This window comes from Lytechinus variegatus, chromosome 4 (assembly GCF_018143015.1).
Source record: "Lytechinus variegatus isolate NC3 chromosome 4, Lvar_3.0, whole genome shotgun sequence".
Lineage (NCBI taxonomy): Eukaryota > Metazoa > Echinodermata > Echinoidea > Temnopleuroida > Toxopneustidae > Lytechinus > Lytechinus variegatus.
Genome location: NC_054743.1, coordinates 1,844,415 through 1,866,596, shown reverse-complemented (window position 1 = coordinate 1,866,596; position 22,182 = coordinate 1,844,415). Strand labels below are relative to the sequence as shown.

The window sequence follows — 22,182 nt, the reverse complement described above, 5'->3', positions numbered from 1 at the left end:
ATCATTTCACGACAAATCATATTGTTTTGACCAGTTAAAAACTTCTGAATCATAAACCATTGATGTTCAAGGCACCAACTTTACTTCAACTTTGCTCTTAGGTTATTGGTCTTTTCTAGCATAAGGCATAACCTCCAATTACACAATGATCTAATTATCATTTAACATGTGGTAGAGTTTGGGATTGGCTGAGTGACAAAACCCACAAAAGTAAATGTGAATAGATATACATGTGCCTAAGATCTATGAAGAATGAGAGGTTGTAGTCACAAGCAATGCCCCATAATGATTGACTACAAATCTTACCAAAAAGTGCACCTTTGGAGACAATGAAAATAATTGTTATTCATACGTATACAAACATAGATGCATAAATGTTCTTGGAGTATATATATATACAGAAAGCACTTTTGCAAATACTGTATCCTTCTATGTCGTCTATTTTGACCCTGACTTTCATGGTGAAAGATTCACACAGTGAGCATCATATTGAATGGTTCTGTTACTGTATTGAATTTTCCAATGATAGAGTAAATCATACCTCCAAATGGTTGATTATGAAATTAGGAAAGAAACCCAAACCTGCGTACCTATAAATCATCTTAATATATATTCCTTCATATATGCTGTGAGAATCAGATGCAACAGGCAAGGATCACATGGAATGTGGTCATGAATCCCATGAAAATTGGTTTATGCATCAACTCTAGAATCAATTTAATTCTCTTAGGATAACCCTAGAATATAAAGCATTGGTGTACATGATCAGAAGTAATTTGTGAAACATCACAATATAGCAAGTGTCACCTGGGTTCCTACGATATGCTAAACACAGATATCAAGATTGAGAGTGAAAGGATGGCTAATTTTTACTCACTCTGATTTACTTGAGCTTTTGTCTTGAGTGACACTGAAAATTTGATGCAGTCACACATTTTGAAACAAGATAATGGGAAAAAAACCCACATCAATGATGTTATAATATTGGAGGAAATGTTTTTGTACTTGTCACTTCTTTAGTAAAAAAAAATATTTCAGAGTTGAATAATAGAGAATTTTACTCAGATTTGGATTATGAAAATGTATAAGTGAACATTGAACTATTCTTAGAGAGGGATTCAGATAAAGATTTCAGCACCAAAATGTTTGTGTTGCATCGCAAGGCATTGATTCAAATTGAATGAACTGAATGAATAACATTATCTTCTATCTACTGAGAAATGAATAAAATTTGAAGTTTAACATTCTCAACTCAGAAGAATGTAGTCTTTGTCATTATTTGTACTCATTTACATAATATTTGCTAAATGTATGGTTTTTCAAATTTACCAAAGTTCAAGTTGACTTTACTACAAGTTCTAAACAATATTCATCAAGTTTTCAGTCTACTTATTTCTTCCATTGCTACAAAATCTCCAGATGATTAAAACATCTAAGGAAATAATTTCTATATTAATTCCTGAAAATATGAAGTATTGAAGTTAAGAGTTGATAAGATGAATCATAAATACATTACATAGCACAGGTTATTTTAAAATGTAAAATTTGCTTCTTTATAAAAAAATCAAATATTGTGAGACCAACAATATCCATGTTATGAAGGTTGTTGTATGGATTTCTACCAATTAACATTAATATTTTGCATATGATAATACTGTATAGAGCTATTAGCAGGAGGCCAAGAGAACAGCATAAGAAAAGGTGGAATACCAATAAAATGTTGATGCGTGCTGTAAAATTCAGCAAGAGTAACTCAAAACACAGGCAAGCTATTGTAGTTGTTAATGGAATCAGTAGCTACATACAAACAAAAATGATTCAAAGACAAAGGCCCAAATTCACAAAGGTAAGTTTTAAAACCATCGGATGAACCGATGGTTTATGCAGACTTCCTGTATAAATTACATTTATTAAAAAAAGGTCCAAGGTTGATGCTCTCTATTGTCACAGTGTGCCAAATTAACGACAGTTGCCATGGTTATCCATGAGTCCACTCTTCAAATAGTGGACTCATGAATAAAACTAGCGTCCTTAACCATGGTCATTAATTTGGCGCACTGTGACATAAGCGCACATCAGCATAGAATATTTATTACTATGCAGGGCAAATAAGCATAATTCATACAAGAAACTTGCATCCATGGGTTCAACCAATGGTTTTAAAAACCACCTTTTTGAATTTGGGCCTAGTTGTCCAGAATCACTACTGATGTCCATTAACAAACTGCTGCAAACTATTTCTAATCTCTTTAAAAACATCATGGATGTTATTAAATGTTTGCAGCATAGCTTGCTGCGTTCTGAGCGTCTCCTGCTGAACTTGCAACAGACGCTCCTGGTATTCTGTGTGCTGGTCATACCGCACAGAACACCTTCTCTTATGCTGGACGTCTTGGCGTCCTGCATGACCTCCTTGACCCCCCTCTTCCTTCGATGCCTCCTTGACCACAGTCTCCTCGACCACCTCCTCAACCTCCTCCTCCTCTTCCTCCGGATTCCCCATCTCAGCGAGCATGGCACAGGCTGCCGTATTTTGTGATAGCTGCACATCAACAAAAGAAAATTAAACTTGACTTAAATTACATATTTAAACATTTCGTATTGAACATTGGAATGGACTATGATTCAACATTTTTTTCATTTCAAAATCTTAACCCAATTCCAAGCTCATATAAATTGGTATTCCAGGATGAATTAATATGATTTGAACAGAGAAAGGAGAAAAATCAGATAAACAAACCCCTCTTTTTCCCCACTTTCTTTCTTCCCCTTTATATTCCCCTATTCAGTTATGCACATCAATCCATAAGAACACTGAAATATATAAAAACAATATCCTAGTGTCTTTATCACGTTTTGTAAAGGAAAAGAAACACTATTCATATTAAAAATTCAAAATAAAATAAAGACATTCTATTGGAAAAGTGCATATAAGAACTTTTTTTTCCCCTAAAATTTGAATATTTACACAATTAAATCATTATACATCATTTCATCTGGGGAGAAACAAATGCTCTTCTTATCTGAGTGTTTGAAATAACTGTGGTAATCCAGTGCATATGTCCCATTGCAAAAAAAATAAAAAGGTTTTACTATTGGTGCCAATTTAAAATGACCTTGAAGCATCACCTTCCCTTTCCTTTCATTGTCCTCTTTAAAATAACCTTGCCCCTTTAGATTCTCAAGTAGAGCCATGTGAGAAGAATCGTGGAGAATATCCAATCCAAATATGCTCATTGAATTAATGCCTGAATTCAAGAATAGCTGGAATTAAAATAAATGATCCTTCTTCAAGGCATGTATGTAATTTCACATATGTCATCTATTTGATTGTTGAAACTTTTCTATTAAACCAACCGGTTTCTCTGATGCCCCTGTCTCGGTCTCCATGCCCCGGATCCCATAAACTGCCTTGTCCCGCATCGCTGCCAAGATCATTTCCATTTTGGGCTTAATTTTGCACGTTCCTCCTCCTGAAGATTTAACAAAAATCAATAACGTTACATAATTATAAACTTTCTCAATGCAAACAAAGAGGGACGGTAGAATGATCTAAAAAAGGGAGTAGACACGACCAATACCATGGGGTTGATGATGACTCAACTCCCCCCTCCTCCCCCTGACACAAAAGAAATTGCTAATAACAGATTATGAACTGAAGTCATTCCCAAACACTGATCAGTTAGGAAGTGTGCACAAACAATAACTCTAAGACTGGAATATTAAGAATAGCTATGATTCCATTTTAAAGATTTGACATGTATGCCTCCGCCATTGCGACAAGAACTAGCACATCAATGATGTGGAGCTCATCCGGTATCTCGCAACACAATTTAACACAATTTTAATTTCAGCCCAGTTGACATTGGTGACATAAATTGAGGATATAGAATTGAAATTGATGAAGAAATGACATAGAAGCATTTTTTGTTATCTATGAATAAATTTCATATGAATTAAGTATTAATTATTATCTAGTTAAAGTTTCTTAACTCTGTGTAGAACCTTGGAAGCAAAAAAATCAAAATCGGTCAACAAATAAAGAAGAAGTAGCATTTTACGTGAATTTTGAAAATTGCGCATAAATTAGCATATTCAATGAATTTAAAAATTCTGAGTAGAAGTTTTGACTGCCCCACCTAGTGCTATCATATAAAGCAAACAGAATTGAAATCGGACTTGAAATGGCGAAGGAGTAGCATTTTGAAATTGTGGACGGACGCCACGCCACGGCATAAGCTCATCTTGCTCTTCGGGCCGGATGAGCTAAAAATTATAACTCCTATATACATTTGGCAAGTTTGAAGTTAAATCATTAATATAATAATACTAACTTAGTCTCATTTTATACACAGTAATAGTTTTCATGAAATCCATATTTCATAAACATATTCATAAACTTTCAAAGTTATGACATCAATTTAACAATTATCCCCAACATGGCCAAAGATTATTGATCATAGATGACCTTTGACCATTGTCGCTTGAACTGAAATTCACAAAGGATGATCAGTGATACTTGATTACTCTATAGTTTTATGAACCAGGCCCATTTGCTTTTAAGTTATGATGGTAATTCAACAAATACCCCCCCATCAAAGTTTATTGACCCTAAATGACCTTTGACCTTAGTCATGTGACCTGAAACTGCCTGCTGTCACTCCTACATATGCATACTTACAAAAAATTGGAAGTTAAAATTTCTTTTCTTATCACAATAAAGAAATCAACAAGGCCAGAAAAATGAGACAACCCAAAATCCAGCCCGCCTCCCTGCATCCACCTACAATTGACAGAGGCATAAAAATAGTTGTTGAATGATTAGCATGACATATCTTCTAAAAAAATAACTAGATGAAAGGTCATAGATCTCTTAAAGCTTAAGTTGATATATTAAACTTAATTCTTTACTTTTAAAATGAATGAAAATACGTACCAGTCTTATTTCTTTGCCTGGCATATTCGTTGGCTTTCTTCTTCAAATCGCTCCAAGACTGCCTGAGGTTGGAGGCTGTGCGGCCTGGACAGCCAAGAGCCGCTAGCTGCTCTGATAGCTCCTCCCACGCCTTTCTCCTTGTATCAGCAACCTTTAATCGAAATGCAAACAGACCAAAAAATAGTTTTTCTTGCAGTAAACTAAATTGACACTCTTAAGTAAATATGTATATGGTCTAAAAAATAAAAGAAAATCTGCTAAGGGAAAGCTTCTTCTCTTTATCACAAATATTCATCAAAATGTGTTACAAAGAGTTGAGATTAATCCAATCAATCACAACTATGGACCGCCAGCAAAGTCAGCATTTCAAATGCATGAATGTTCAAAATGTTTTCTAGATATGACAAAAATTACATAAATTCATTGCTTTCTTGATGATTTGGTGTGTTCACATTTGTTTACTAAGGACATTTTGAAAATTTTATGTAGAAAAAATTATGATACTGATGGATTTCCATAGAGTTATCATTGATGGGATCAATCGTAACTATTTGTAAGACGGGATCCTGGGCCCTGTTGTACAAATACTCGCGATTGATCCGACCTATCGTAACTCTATGGAAATCCATCAGTGTCATATTTTTTTCTACAGGGAAATTGCAAAATGTCCTTTGTACAACACCCCAAATTATCAATAAATCAATGAATTTATGGATATGGATTCATATCTAGAATTTTTTTAACAAACATGCATTTTATATGTTGACTTTGCTGGCTTTGCATAGTTGTGATGGATTGGATTAATCGTAACTCTTTGTACAACAGGGCCCTGAACCTCATCTTACAAAGAGTTGCGATTGATCCAATCGATCGCAATTATGGATGGCCAGCAATGTCGACATCCATTATTCATGTTTGTTCAAAACATTTTCTAGCTATGATGTATATTCAAGCATTCATTGTTTTCGTGAAAATTCACTGTGCTTCTCTTGTATACAGAGGACATTGAGCACGTTTTTCATAGATTAATTAAGACACTAATCAAATCAACCATAACTCTTTGTAAGACGGGGCCAAGGACTACCAAAAAAAAAAAAAGAAACCCATCTATAAATACAAACAAGAGTGTTGCTAAGGTGAACACATAATGCGCCATCCTGCAACATGGAACATTAAGTTATTCGTAAAGAAAGAAACTGTAGTTACCACGTTTACAAGGTAAAGTTAACAGACGGACAATGAGCGTGATACCGTGTACCGTCTAGGACAGGCATATAATAAAAATGGTAGCAATTAAAATTTGCGCAGTTTTTAAATTTAGCTTCCATACTGTATATCTTACCCTTTCACATGGCGACAAAGGTTGACCAAACAATCGTGTGTGATTGATCCGCACAAAGTCGCACATACACTGCAACTGCTCAAGAGTGTATCTTGACTTTTTCAGCTGTAAGAAATTGAATGAGAAAATAATCTATTAGACGATCACAAAATTCCACTTAGAGATAAAGCCATACAAATATTTGCATTTAGTTTTCTTTCAATTTGAATGATTTAATGTTAAGTATTTTCTATTTGGGGTGACTTTAACCATGGCTTTTTTAAAGACTAGTTTGATGGTTGTAAACTTGGATCTAAATGTGGAACTTATGACCATGATTCGAACAGATAAAACCAATCTCAATGTAAACAAATATTGCCCATGAAATTACATTTCAGATGATATATTACCTTAAAGGGATTCGTTCATTTCATCAAGGTCATTTTTATATGCTCATCAGTTTGTTTACTGTATTGTTATAATTTAATTTAGCTATAAAATGAGATCAAAATAAAAGGTGCCCTTTTGAAAACCAATGTAACTCATAGTGTCCATTTGACTAATAAAAATAACATTATGTACTTTGTTCCTTTGCAAGAATTTTTGGTGTGTTTTTTGTAAAGGATTTGTAAGAATTGCTAAGATGTACCGTATGGCCTATGGGCACTAGTATTCAACCCGGGATAATTCAAAGATTTTGAAATATTCCCGAAAATATTTAGAAATATGGAATTTATCTTAATTTCATACTTTTGTTATTTCAAGGGTAATCTGTTGTCAGCATTTTCTTTATCAATCTGTGGACTGTATGCGCGGAGGATTGAATTATGCGACGATGGCCTTTTGCACTGAATGGCACTAGTAGTAGTACTAGTAGGCCTACCGGTACCTGTATTCAACCTAGTGAGGATAGATAGCAAATCTCAAATTTTCAAAAGGGTTTAGATTGGTAAATGAGATCTAGATCTATGTAAGTCTCTGGCTTAGATTAATTCCCTGTTTGGTCTCATCTCAAATGGTGTAGTCCATTGTCAGATGGGACAAGGGCAGATTGAGAAACAGGGCCATCTTAAATCACTAGCCTAAAAAAAAGTAATGGCGTGCCGACGGATTGAATACTTCGGCCTAGTGCCAAAAACCATCGCCGAATAAATTTTGATCCCCCGCGCACACAGTCGACTGGTTGAAGAAAAAAATAACGGAAAACAAATAACCAGCATTTGCTCTTCGAAATAGGAAGGGTCTGAAATTCAGGTAAATTCTATATTTCTGTCTAGGCCTATAGCCTAGGGATAGGCCTAGGCCAATTTGAGGAAACTCTCCAAAGACCAAACCGTCAATGTCATTTCCAAACAGTTTAACCATTTTCATCAAAAATTCAATTTCATTCATTAAAAAAGGTATAGAATCTTTTTTTATGATATCAGTCATAAAGCAGAATATATGATCATAGCAATAGAAATACAATGGCTAATACAATCAACCGACAGTTTCCAAATCAAATGTGCCGATGCAGACTGCAGAAAAACGTAAGCTGCATGCTGCAGCTGCTCGAGCCGCAAGCGCAACCTGCACATTACCATCCCGAAGCTCCGGCGGCAATAGACATGGCAAAGACGCTGACCATCGCGAGTGCTTGCGACACAAAACAGAACGAAAGAAACGTCTTTCAAAATATCGTGGGTCTAACTATTACGGTACCAATCGTGATTCAAAATAATACACAGATATTTTTGCAAATAATTTATCGACTTGGAATGATCAAATTGATAAATATCAATACATATGAATGAATAAAATAAGTCGTACTTACTTTGACTGGGGTTTCCATTTTTTCTTCAGCAGACAGCATACATGAGCGATACCGATCGCAATATCGGCTGATATCGGCGTTCATCCTCGTCCAAGTTTATTCAGTCTTAAAAAACTCTGGCAAATTAAAAAACTCTGGCAAAAGTTTGCCAGAGTTTTTTTGCCATGAAATTTTGACCGAATTTGAAACTCTGGCAAAAACTAAGGTTTTTGCCATAGAAAAACTATGGCAAAAATAAGTCTGGCAAAAGTTTTATGCAACGGGGCCCAGGTGTCAATTAAGTTTTTGGTAACCTTTTTTTTTCTTTCATTCTCGGGTTCTTTTTCGAAAACAATTTGGTCCACTACCGAGTCCAAAATAAATCATCCAAAAAGATTATATTAGTATATTTACAGCTAATTTTAACCTCAAATACTTTTTCTGAAAATAAGCAAAATACGATTTATTCTGAATGGACCAGACGTATGGTGTGAAAAGGCCTTAAAAACATAAAGTCACGCTTCCAGATATATTATTTGCCCCTGTCATCGGATTCTATAAGAAATTCCCGCACACAACCCCGAAATTCGGCATCATCTACAAAACTGTAAGAACAAATTCTTCGAAATTTTTCATTATATCATGCAACTTTATGCTTGAAATAAAAGGCTTGCTCTAATAAGGTAACTAAAGCCCCATTTTTTATTCAGACTCTCTGTCGGTCAGTCTGATCGAATACACTTGACAGAAATCAATATCGCAATATTATTTTCTTTTGTATGTATTTCTTTTCAATTTGTCATTTATTTCTCGGTTTTCCAAATTAATCAGAATTGTTTTGTGATGGAAATCGTTGGGATTTATTTTGATGACCATAATCAGGTTGAGATAAGTCAGTAAAAAGAGAAATGATCAATTACTCAGATTAAGATTTGTGGAAGCATTTCGATGTTGTGCTGGGAATTCAAGAAGGTTGCTGAATTACCTCATGGTCATAACCCGGGGATCATAACCAAAGAATACAGATTACAAGCTCGCATGTATAATGGTTAAATCAGGGCTCTATGGTCCGTGACATCATACTATTCAAGGGGAGGGGGGTGAAACCAGAGATCACCCCCCCCCCCCTTGGACAAAATTCACAACACAAATCGACATCCATGGCCCTTGGAACGATTTTTTGGAGGGCAGGGGTGCTGAAGAAAATTTGACCCAAAAACATAAAGAGAAAGTTTTCACTACAAAATGAGGGTCGTTTTGGTCCCAAGAATTTGACAACCAAAAACAGAGGGGGGGGGGGGTCAAAAAAAAATGAAGGTGATTTTCCTGACATTTCTAATTTGGCACACATACCATCACCCCGCTTCCCAGGACCATGTGGGCTTTATAGCTCGCCAATGTAGGTATTTTTTAAAATCCCTCCAATCATATTCAGACAGGGAGTCCACTTCCGCGTCCAAATTTCAATCGATTTCAGAATTTGATTGCGGAGGAGACCGGATTAAAATCTTACTGCATTTCGCCCCTTATCATTGTCTTGACCCTAATAGACGGGGTAAGACAGTGCGTCCAACAAAAAAGGGAACCCGTATTTAGAGATAGATTTCACATGTTTTTACTATGAATTTGATACTTGGTAAGAGTTAAATCTCATCTTTAATTTGAGACCAAAAACTTGGTAAATCATTCACGCAAGACAAATTAAAACAACAAATATCGAGGACTTTCAGAAACGATTTGTTCAGAAAGGTATTAATCATTCTCAATGCACTCTTATTTCAGTGATCAGTGAGATATGTAATAATGTATACAAAAGAAATGATATTGAGTCAATCGTCGAATAAGTTCGGGTGTCGTAACACAAGCCAATCTTGTCCAAATTTTCTGTGCAACATGGTTTTGGCATTAAAATTTCAAACTGGTATTGCTCATTAAAGGGACGGTCTGGGCTCAAAATATTTATATCTAAATGAATTGAGTGAAATTCAGGGAGCAAAATGCTGAAAATTTCATCAAAATCGGATAACAAAGAATTTATTGAATTTTAAACAATAATTTGTGATAGCAGTTATATGCACATAGTCATGAATATTCATTAGGTGGGCTGATGATGTCACAGTCACATCCCCACTTTCCTTGTTTTTGTGTTATTACATTAAAATCATAACTGAAACATTTTTTCATTCATGAGTTAGTGATGTGTCTCCATTATGATAAAATAAGTTGCACTTATTTAATCAGTTGTCAATCCAATTATTTCGTTTTTGGTAGAAAATTTTAGAATAAACCTAATTTCTTATAATAAAATACAAAAGAACAAGTGGGTATATGACATCATCAGCCAACCTATATAGTGAATATTCATAAAAACATTCCTAGAACTGTTTCACCAGAATAATACAAATCTTTAAAATTCAATAACTTTGTTATTTGTTATCCGATTTCGGTCAAATTTTCAGCATTTTGCTCTGTAAATTTTACCATATTTATTAAGATAAAAAATATCTCTAGCCTGGACCATTCCCTTTAATTTGTAAAGTGTTTGTGGCAGATTAGGTATAAAATTAGAGGAATTATTGAATTGTGTGTATAAAAGTGAAAATATAATGCAAACGAAATATTATAATGAATTTGCCTTAGGAGAAAAACGATATGAGAATCCCAGTTTCCTTTTTTTGAGGGACGCATAGCAACTACATAATCTGCGCCTAGTTCATGGTCCACCTCGTTGATCTTTGTAGCCAGCCCACTCTATCTTAGAAGAACTGTTTTAACGATTGTCCCGTCGGATTTCAAAATCTGTCCTTCTTGCTTGAAATGTGGAGCATGTCTGATCGGATAAGAAAGCAAAACAAAAATAGTGATGGTATGAATTAAGCTACATTATTCAATAACTAAAATCAGCATGCACGTCAACCATGTCTTAAAAACATGATTGTTTTAAATCAAAATCTACAAGTATATTTAATTAATCAATTACGCTAATTTGTTGTTTTTTATTTTATTCTCGACACTTTTTATGTCATTTTTACTGATTAACTGATACGCTCAGTAAAAATAATAAGTAGAAGACCAAGATTAACAGTGTATCTTATCCTATTTAACAAAATGTTAAAAAGAATACGCCTCTGTATCTTACGATGACATGACCACTTTACCCGATTGTCTATATAGCCTCATACGGGCGATGCATGTATTGCAATCCGCTTTTCATTGAAATGAACCACGTAGGGAGACCTGTAATAAATATTTGCATTTAAAAGATATTGTTTCAAATTACATGTCCGAAATAAAATACAAGATGATCTAACCTCGCAGAGTATTAATTGTAACTAAAACACTCCGTAATAACAATTTTATGCTTCCACTTTCCTTCAGTAAACAAATAAACAAAATTTACGGGGTTCTCTGTCACTTATATAGTAACAGAAAACATCTTAAAGAGGTTTAATCGATAACATGTTTGTAAATGTACAAATACAGCGAAGGAAACATCATTAGTGAATGTTATAGCGTAATAAAAGAATGTTAAAGATTATACAAAATATGATACTACATTATTTGCACAGTGTTGACAGATTACGCTACTTACTTTCTAATGACCTCAGTTTTTTTTCCAGGGGGGGGGGTGTTCCATCTCCAATTCTCTGGTTACTCCTTCAGTCACCAGTCTGCACGTAAACCATACCCTCTCCATCAGCCAGTTGCTGTAAAATAATTTTCAAGACACCAATCAATGGTGGTCAGTTTTGTACACTGTATAAAAATTACCTTAGTATTCACTTAATTGAATTATGTTAAGAAACTACCTTAATTCTTTGAAATAATTATTACTTTGGAAGTTCTCAGTAAAATTTACTTATTTTCTTTGCATCCATTTTACACCATCTTAATTCAATTAAGTAAAACTATCGAAGTAAAACTATAATTAAAGAGATAATGAGGGAGTGAGTGAACTTCTAAGCAGGAAAGTCCACTTCTCGTCCGACTTTCAATGACATAATTTCCACTTGGACATCTTTAATAAAAAAAAAAAATCAATTTTTTTTATTATCACTTTCCTGTAGTTGTACTGACATAGTTTAGTTACATTTTGTAGGTTAAAAACTCCACATACATGAAGTAAAATCAAATAAAAAAAAACCCACTTCTTCTCGCGATGATACAATATTGTGAGACCCCCCCCCCCCCACAAATATAAGTAAAGCAAACCTTAGAGAACCTCACATGCCAACTACACCCTTAAAGGTCAATTCCACCTCGGAAAAATGTTGATTTGAATCCATAGAAAAAAAATCAGACAAGAACAATGTTGAAAATTTCATCAAAATTGGATGTAAAATAAGAAAGTTATGACATTTAAAAGTTTCGCTTATTTTTAACAAAATAGTTATATGAACGAGCCAGTTACATCCAAGTGAGAGAGTCGATGATGTCACTCACTCACTATTTCTTTTGTTTTTTTATTGTTTGAATTATACAATATTTCAATTTTTACGAATTTGACGATTAGGACCTCCTTGCATGAAGCACAAAATGTTGAAATAATGGAATTCCACGTGTTCAGGGAGGAATGAATTAAACTTCATTTCACATGACAATGACAAGAAAATAAAGATATTTCATATAAGAAAATACAAAAGAAATAGTGAGTGAGTGATGTCATCAGTTCATATTTGCATACCGACCGAGATGTGCATATAACTGTTTTGTGAAGTGAAGCGAAACTTTAAAATGCAATAACTTTCTCATTTTACATCTGATTTTGATGATATTTTCAGTGTTACGCTTGTTAATTTATTTCTTTTTTTATTCAATCAAGTTTTTGTTGGGGTAGACTTGTCCTTTAAAGGGGAACTTCACCCTGACAAACAAAACGTTTTTATTTATTGTGAAAATTGCAGAAAAAATAATATGAAAAACATCGGCGGTTTTTGAGTAAAACCTATCAAAGAGTTAAAAGTTACTAGAATTTGGATTATTTGATTTGTGACGACTTTTGCGAGCAGCTTTCCTAAATATCATATAGTTACTATGGTAAAAATGAATGAAATATCACTTTCTCAAAAAAAAATAACAAATGGTTTTATTGTACCTTCAGTATATCAATACACAAATCATGTCACAAGCGCTACATGCCTCTCTTACAAAAGCAAACAAAAATTTGACATCACGAAACATTAAAAAATAATAAATGTATGTATTTTATCTTACTTATCATATGGGGCAGCTGCTCCTTTGTTACTTCACAAATCCAAACCTTGAAACTATTGATATTTGATATTTAATGTATTTTCCTAAAACCTTAATCAATATTTTTTCTGCTATTTCTACAACTAACTGTTCAGGTTGAACCTTTCCTGTACTTAACGGCTAGCCAATACATTATCAAGACCATGAATTTAAAAAATGGAATCATCATCAAGTCGAGAAATTTGACTGAAGAAAACAAAGAGGGTTTCTTTTGGGCTATTTTAGTCCTCAGAAATTTGACAAGCAAAAAAATAAAACAATGTTGTCCGTCCCACGATGGACCTACTATGGTCACACCTACCGGAATTCCACGGGGGTCTTGCCTATGGAAAGTAACACACGCAGCACTCACACTTTCCAGGGCCATGATCATCATATCATTTCAGATCAAATTGGCAAATCCACTCCAAACGAAAACTTAATCTGGAGAAAAAGAGAAACATTGAACAAGCTTAACGCTGAAAGTTTAAAAAATAATCAGATGAATGCTAACTAGCAAATATATTGAGAGACAGTCAAGAGCAATGACATTAAATTAAAAACACACACCTAATTTCAATTCTTCTCGCGTTTATAACAATATTTTGAGACTTGCCCCCCCCCCAAAAAAAAAAAAAAAAATTAAACAAACCTTGGAGGATCTCATATGCCAGAAACTTTAATCTAATCAAGGCCGGAACATGCAATCATCATATCAGTTAAAATTAAAGGGCAAATGCACTCCCACCGAAAACTTGATCAAAAGAAAAAGAGATACATCGAACAAGCATTCGCTGAAAATTTAACCAAAATAAGATAAATATAAAGAAAGTGATTTAACGACATGTAAAAAAAAATTGCTTAATTTTTCACAAACAGCTCTAATTTGACGATAAGGAGACTCTTCATCAAATCACTCGAAATTATAACAATGACAATTCTGCATATCAAAGGAACCTTTATCACATCATATCGAGAGAATCAAATATTTCATATTTCTTGGAATAAAAATCATAAATTACAATATAAATACGTCATCGGCCTTTATTAGCATCCCGACCAAACTTCAGCATGTCACAACATTCTTATTTTACTCCCGATTTTGAGGAAATGTAAGTTTTGTTTGATTTTTCTCCATTATAATTGATTAAAAATCAACGATTGTTGGGGTGGGGAAGTATTTCATAAAGATTTTCTGTAAAACAAAATTAAAAAATTATATAAAGTTTATACATATAGAATATAAAATCACCAACTTATTACATAATAACACCAAAATCCTACACGCCCCCTACCACACTATCCATTTATCTCATTGGCCTACCAAATTCACCATAATGTTCACAGGGAGTCGGGGTAGGGTAGTGTCACACGGAAACCGACGTTGGAAAAGTACATGAAATACGAAAAAGGGATCCATACCACTTCACTTGAAGGGAAATATATCATTACATTTCATTCAGGGGCGGATCCCCATTTTTCTGAGGAAAATTTTACAACCCCTCCCCCCCCCCGAAAAAGGGGGCAGGAGGGTTTTATTTGTGTTACAACAGCATATTTACATGACAATTGTTATTTGTGCCTCTCAAGAGGGGGGGGGGGGACGGGCCGTCTGTGCCCCTCTGGATCCGCCAGTGATTTCATCATCTTTCCAGACACTTTATTTAAATGGTCACAAGATGAGTATGAACTTTTTGGTATAGTCAATAGTGACTATATCCAATCTTGACAGTAGCAAACTTATTTTGATTCGTACTACTGTACTACTACGAAGGATAACAGCCAAAGAAAGAAAGTTTACTCACGTGGATCATCTCTGGTATACAACATCACACTGTTGTTTTTACTGTAATGCAAGATGTAGCTGCGTAAACAAGCCGTATGCTAGCTGGTGGACATGACCTGGCTGCGGCTCTGGTCAATGGTCATAGGTCCATACTCTGATAAAATGATTATCATCATCGCCAGTATCATACTCCTCAATAAAAATGTCGGCATATACAACGGTTGACAACCATCAGTTTGGTAGACATACAAGTCTTTAGATAATTCAAGATACAGTATATAACGGAGCTGAGTCACGACGACCCCACGTCATGGAGCTGGAGGTACAGGAATGCGCGGTTTCTTGTCAAAACTATCGTCAATGGAGGATAAATCATTCAAGACTGAAAGAGGAGATTACCTGGTAGTCTAGTATTGTAGACCTTTTCATGTTAATCTTAGAGGAAGATTGGAACAGTGCTCGTCTCCACCGCCCGCTCCACAGATCTCTTCTAATGAACTCATAACGACAATGCGGGATTACCTGTTATGATATGTTTTCTTACCACCATGGTCATATTTCTAATATACAGTTTTTTATAAGATGCCCTCAAAATTGTCAAATTTTGAGATACGTTGTTATGCCCTTGTTTGATTCTGTTGGAATTAGCAATTGATTCATGACCTTTTGCAAAAAAAATGCAGATGATAATAATAATGAAAATAACAATGATCAATGATGATGATGACCTTAGTATCAATGATGATAAGAATGACAATATTAGTTAACTGAATATGATTGATTATATGATAATATACACAGGAAAATGATGATAATATTAATAATTATAATGATATTGATGATAATAATAATAATAACAACTATATAGTACTAATATAATGATAATGATGATATTAATGAAAAAACAATAATGGTAATAACAGTGATAATAATGATAATAATAATGATAATTTTAACAACAATAATAATAATAATGATAATAATATAGTACTAAATTAAAATGACATTAAACGTAAATTAGAGAATAAATCTTGACTAGTGGAAACATTGTATTTAACAATTAATCCTAAGCATATCACTATTTATTATTTAATATATATCTAAAACTCACCTTTAAGTCATTATAAGCTATATATATATATATATATATATATATATATATATATATATATATATATATATATATATATATATATATCGACATGTGATTGACAAAAAATAAAATCACTAATGCTTTTACATTATCATGCTATTATTTATTATATTTATTATTTTATCATTTTCATATATTACCGTTTATCATTTATATCATGGTTATCACCATGATTACGAATTTTATTATTTACAATCGGATCATTCAAACATGATAAGCCCAACTACTGGGAAACCTTTTCATTCCCCAGCCACCGCCCCTTCGCCACCGCCCTCTCCCAAGACGGACAAGAGTTACGATACGCCACGCCCATCACAGCCACGCGCCACAGCACGACGATAATTAATTATAAATTGGTCTGTAAAGAGGCTACGCAAATTCACGTGTCTAGATAGGGGTGGGGTACCATTGTAGAGTACTACAGCTGACGTGAACAGCGCTACGTACGGGTGCCCCCTCCCCCACCTCCCTCCATCCCCTCTCTCCCCCTCCAGCTTCCCGCTCTTCCTCTCTCTCTCTCTCTCCCTCTCTCTCTCTCTCACACACACACACACTACAGTACCGTAAGAAGCAAAGCCGGCCTGTATTTTATAATGCAACCTCTCCTGTGTATACCGGCAGATGGCAGCAAATAACCCCCTCTTAATATGCCTGATATGATCATTTTAAAAAGAAGGATGAAATGCCTGTATGAATCAATTTAAGTAGGAGAGTACGTTGAGATATGTAAAAGCTAAACAAATCGAATACTTACAATCGATTGCTGGAACTTCCACTTGAAAAATAACCTTCAAGATTAATGACTTGCTATTCGATTACTGGCAATCGGCAATCGACTGCTGTAAAGTTCACCATTCCATACACTTTTTGCATTCTAGATGGCTTGATGCCTTCTTTATTTTCGCCTTTGGCGATATTGCAATCTAGACGTCAATGCGTAACAAAATCTAAGATTACATTACAGGTAAACTCAATTGAACTTGTACAATCGATTACAGGTCGTTACTTTGTTTTGTTTCTAATAATGGATACTAAATATAAGTGACGACATTTTCTAATGAGTTGTGTTATATCAATGCATCCGCTTTATTATATACACAACAAAAAAAGTAAGTCCCCCCTAAACAAACATCAATAATTTCCGAACCAATGCGAGTTTTTGATATATTTTTACATGAGCGTGTAGGTAATTTGATAAGCTACCCTCTGAGTAAATTTTGTGGATGTATCTTACGTCATGCTTCAGTGAGCATCATCAGAAGGCAAAAATGTCACTTTTCAAAAGTCACAAGCAAAATATCATGACTTTGATTCCATTTTATTGGAACTAATTCCACATTCTCATCATGAAAAATAGTCAGAAGGCTTGTAAAAGGTACTTTCTAAAAGACGATACAACTTTTTAAGCTAAATTTCACGGTTGAATAAACTCCAAGTCCAAATTTGCTATAAATGGATTTTTACACATTTCTATCAATAAAAATGCCAGAATATGATGACAGTTATTTTTGGGAAGACTATATTCAACAATATTCATCGTTTCACGGTTCAATGAACATCTATTGGAAACCAAAAATGCGATTTTCAAATATCGTAGGCAAGTATTGCTTCATTTTGGTTACTGAAAATGATCTTTTCTCAACTTTTTCGTTATGTTCATGACTAATTAACATGCTTCAATGATTCAAAGGTGTCAAATTAAACATTTACACTTGAATGAACATGTGGAATGTGATTAGCTATTTTTTACGTTATTGGAAAAAATGCAATTTGTAACTATGAATATCTGCCACAAAACTCCTTGCACAGTTCATTTGATTTGATTTTCATGAAAATCCCGATGTTTAATGCATCAGTGAGCATACAATATTCAAAAATTATGCAAATGAGAAGAAAGTTCAAGGCCTTGGCCCCACTCTGTACCGTATCGAATGGTTATTTTGGTGTGCGCACCTTTTGGATAGTGTGACTCTGAAGCCATATGCGAAGTTTCATGAAATAACTGTTGGCAGAAGTAACAAAAACCGTCCATGAAACAAACCCTCATTTCATATTTGTTAAAATTTTGACTTCCTCTCTCATAGACGTGTGTACATTATGTGTGCATATGTTTAAGCATACGTAATCCCTTATTCAATATGGTAGAACTTTTTCAAGGCTGTCTTTAGCAATGTCGTTTGGCAGTAATGTTTATCAACCTATGGGCATAATTCTGTGCAAAAATGAAATCGATTTGTTTATTTATGGATGAGTGAGCACGCATCAAAGTGGGAAAATTGGTATTTTCAATGTCACAGACTCATTTTAAAGGGTAATAAAGTGAATATTGGGGACAAATTTGGTTTCAAATGTGTCTTTAATTGCTGTTGTTTTATCACACATCATTTCTATCACCAAACACTTTCCGAACTTTGACCATTTTCATGGTTGAGCGAGCACATTCGAAAACTTAGGAATGAATACTCTTTATACTGGATAAATGTATTCTATTCCTAACAATTTCTCAGTTGAATGTATGGACAGATCAGTGGTGGATCCAAAATTTTAAATGGGAGAGGGGCCTATAATCAGGGGAAGCCATCAACTTTTTTCAAATTTTAACATGATCTAATAAGTTGTAGAAGATACTACCAAAAACCCCTATGATGATATGTCACAATACAGGGGCCGCAGAGCAGTTTTCAAAGTGGGAGGGGGGGGGGGCTGGCCATGCCAAAAATCACAATCGTATTACATTTTTGTACTTGCTTATGGAAAAAACTGGGGGCCCCCAGCCCCCCCCCCCCCGCTTCCGCGGCCCCGGCAATACATTGTGCTCACTTAACCATGAACATACGATATCAAAAATTTGGTCTGAAGTGGTTAAATGATGGATAGTAAAACAGCATAACACCATAAAATTCACCTAAAAACAATTTTTGCCCAACTTTGTATTTGCACAATCTTAAAAATGACTCTTGTGACTTTCAAAAATTGTCATTTTTAATTTAATCTTTAATTACTCATGCATGACTCAGCCGATCAATCTCATTTTTTTTCCAGGAGTTGCTTAATGAGTGTAGAAAACCACCCATGAAATATCATATATCAAACTGATTCGGTTCAAAAGTTACAGCAATTTGATTTAGGGGGGACTTACTTTTTTTGTTGTGTATATAATCATGTTAATCCAGAACGGATTGTTCTAAAAATATATATTTTGTGAAACAATTCTATTTTAAATTTATATCAATATAGAATATGTGTAAAGTGAAAATTACCAACTTACCTGTTGTGATGTTGCCATGTGTGATTTTATCAATCCCTTTTACGGAATGGTCTACATTTTTTCATACACCAAAAGAAAAAAAAATGATCCAAGATGCGTGCCTTTACATGTTTTGGATTGTTTTGGTTTTAGCCTGTATGCTGAAGTGAGTTGAATACTTCCAATCGATTACTAGCACTTATAAATTTACCAACGAAATTTACATCAATATAGTGATAAAAAGTACCAACTTATGTTTGTAATGTTGCCATGTATGGGTTTCGACTCATGGTGAATTTCTCATCAATTTTGTATTGAATGGACAACATTTTTTCATTCATTAAAGTACATAATGATTCAAAATATGTAATGGCTAAAGAAATACTTACAATCGATTGCTGGAATTCACACTTGAGAAAATAACTTTCAAGATTAATGGCTTACTATTTGATTCACCATTACGTACACTCGTTGCATTCTGGACGGCTTGATGCCTGCTTTATTTTTACCTTTGGTGATATTGCAATCTTTTAAATTAATACATAACAAAATTTAACATTACAACACAGGTAAAGTCAATCGAACCGATTACAGGTATTGTAATGTAGGAAAAAACAGTTTGTCTAATTTATTTTCAATATACGAAGGAGCCTTTAAATACTTTTTGCTGTCAATATTCTTGCAAGTACATGCTCAGTGGTATTTATTTTAAATCATTTTAGTATATAACTGTCTCTGTATCCATTTTTCTCAAAGGCATTGTACTAGCCTTGATTCGCACCACATGTTTGCTTAATTTCGTTAATTGTAATCCAACAAGAAATACTCTTTAATACCTGTACTGAATTTAATCGATCTGTTACCCGCAATTTTACACTGCATGTATTCCGATTTTTACTATTCTTTTTAATTTATGTTTGGTTCTTTGACTAAGGTTTATCGATAGATTTTTATAGAATTATTTAGACAGGTTTCATTTCTTTATTCATTTTTGTGATATGGTTCTACTTTCTGTTAACGTAAAGGTGGCCAGATGCTCGCAGGTCATGACTTCATTGACCTCCTGTATGATTTGCTATCATTGTCATCATCATCACCACCACCATCATCATCATCATCACCACCATCATCATCATCATCATCATCATCACCACCACCATCATCATCACCATTACCACCGTCATCATACTGTTACGGCACAGAAAATTTACATACAAACCAGTTGTCATATCTTCGATCTTAAAATCTTGGTATTATCATTTTTCTTCACGAGTAATGACATAGTCATTTTTTCTATTTTCAATACAAACAATGCATCATGTAATAAATATTACTCAACTGAAGATTTTACTTCTAAATTTAGAGACACAGAACACAAATTCAGTTTGCTTCACGTTAATGCCCGAAGTTTCAACAAAAACTTTGAATCATTGGAATCATTACTCTTTACTCTAAATAATTTCAAATTCTCCATTATTGGTGTCACGGAAACATGGTTTCATAATAATTCACCTAACATATTCAACTTGCAAAACTATAATCCTATAAGGCGAGATCGTGAAGATCAAAGAGGAGGTGGTGTAGCATTTTACATCAATGAACATTTGCATTTTAAAATAAGAAAAGAAATATCATTAAAACAAAGTGAAACTTTATTCTTAGAAATCATGAAGCCGAAAGGCAAAAATATAATTATTGGGTTAGTTTACAGACCCCCTCATGGCAATGCAAATTTATTTTGCGAAGAGCTTGAAACATGCCTTCATACCATAACAAAAGAAGATAAACAAATATATTTAATGGGTGATTTTAACATTGACCTGTTATCCCAAAATAATGAAAACGATTTATTCCTACACACTATGCATTCATTTGGTTATTATCCCCACATAGATCAACCGACCAGAATTGATAGCCATTCATCAACACTTATCGACAACATATTTTCAAACATACTAAACAGAGATACTTCCAGCGGATTAATAATATCTGATATAGCTGATCATTTACCGGTTTTTTATTATGTGATAATGATATTTCAAAAGAAAATTCACCTAAATGTACAATGTACAGTAAAGAATCACCAATCAATATTGAATCGTTTAAAAGTGATCTTGCGATTGAGGAATGGTTAGATGTATTTAATGAGTCAAATTCAGATATTGCTTACACAAATTTTAACCAAAAATTGCAGAAATATTACGATAAAAATTTTCCTCTATCACCTATCAAAAAAAGAAAAGCAAAAATGCCATGGATTACTAAAGCTATTCTACGATCCATACATACCCGAAATAAACTATACAAGACATTTTTAAAGAACCCTTCTATTCAAAATAAAAATAAATATAAAACTTATAGAAATAGATTAACCAATATAATTCGGGCTTCTCGCAAATTGTTTTATTCCCAAAAACTTAACAAAGTTAAATCAAACATGAAAGCCACATGGGAGATAATCATGGATTTGATTGGCAAGAAACCCAAAGTATTACCAACAGACAATTTCACAGTTCATGCTGCTGCAATAAATTCAGATGATGTAGCTGATACCTTTAATTCCTTTTTCGTTAACATAGGACCCTCTTTGGCTAACAACCTTGCCAGACCAAACCAAAGTTTTGCAAAATTTCTTCCCACACCCATAAATTCTTCCCTATTCTTTAACCCCACAAACGTTCAGGAAATCATTGAAATAACAAAAAAATCTCAAAT

At 34.0% G+C, this 22,182-nt stretch overlaps 1 protein-coding gene and 1 long non-coding RNA gene across 2 annotated transcripts; both read right to left on the bottom strand.

The window, feature by feature from the left end:
- Positions 1–115: 115 nt before the first annotated feature.
- Positions 116–8,272, bottom strand: LOC121413197. Its single transcript, XM_041605950.1, has 5 exons — positions 8,071–8,272; positions 6,279–6,383; positions 4,937–5,087; positions 3,358–3,473; positions 116–2,542 (listed from the first exon to the last, which is right to left on the bottom strand). Exons 1-5 carry the CDS (start codon positions 8,152–8,154, stop codon positions 2,204–2,206), a joined length of 795 nt encoding a protein of 264 aa, XP_041461884.1. The 5' UTR covers positions 8,155–8,272; the 3' UTR covers positions 116–2,203.
- Positions 8,273–10,766: 2,494 nt separating this feature from the next.
- Positions 10,767–13,745, bottom strand: LOC121412493. Its single transcript, XR_005969612.1, has 3 exons — positions 13,604–13,745; positions 11,642–11,756; positions 10,767–10,879 (listed from the first exon to the last, which is right to left on the bottom strand). It is a non-coding gene; the product is annotated as an uncharacterized LOC121412493 (long non-coding RNA).
- Positions 13,746–22,182: the final 8,437 nt, after the last annotated feature.

What these genes read in the sequence shown, in the direction of transcription:
- LOC121413197 (XM_041605950.1), bottom strand. Translation starts at nt 8,154, where the DNA reads ATGAACGCCGATATCAGCCGATATTGCGATCGGTATCGCTCATGTATG. An exon ending in AAATGGAAACCCCAGTCAAA is followed by an intron (nt 6,384 to 8,070) that starts GTAAGTACGACT and finishes AATTTCTTACAG; the next exon opens with CTGAAAAAGTCAAGATACAC. An exon ending in CAGGGGCATCAGAGAAACCG is followed by an intron (nt 2,543 to 3,357) that starts GTTGGTTTAATA and finishes GTTGATGTGCAG; the next exon opens with CTATCACAAAATACGGCAGC.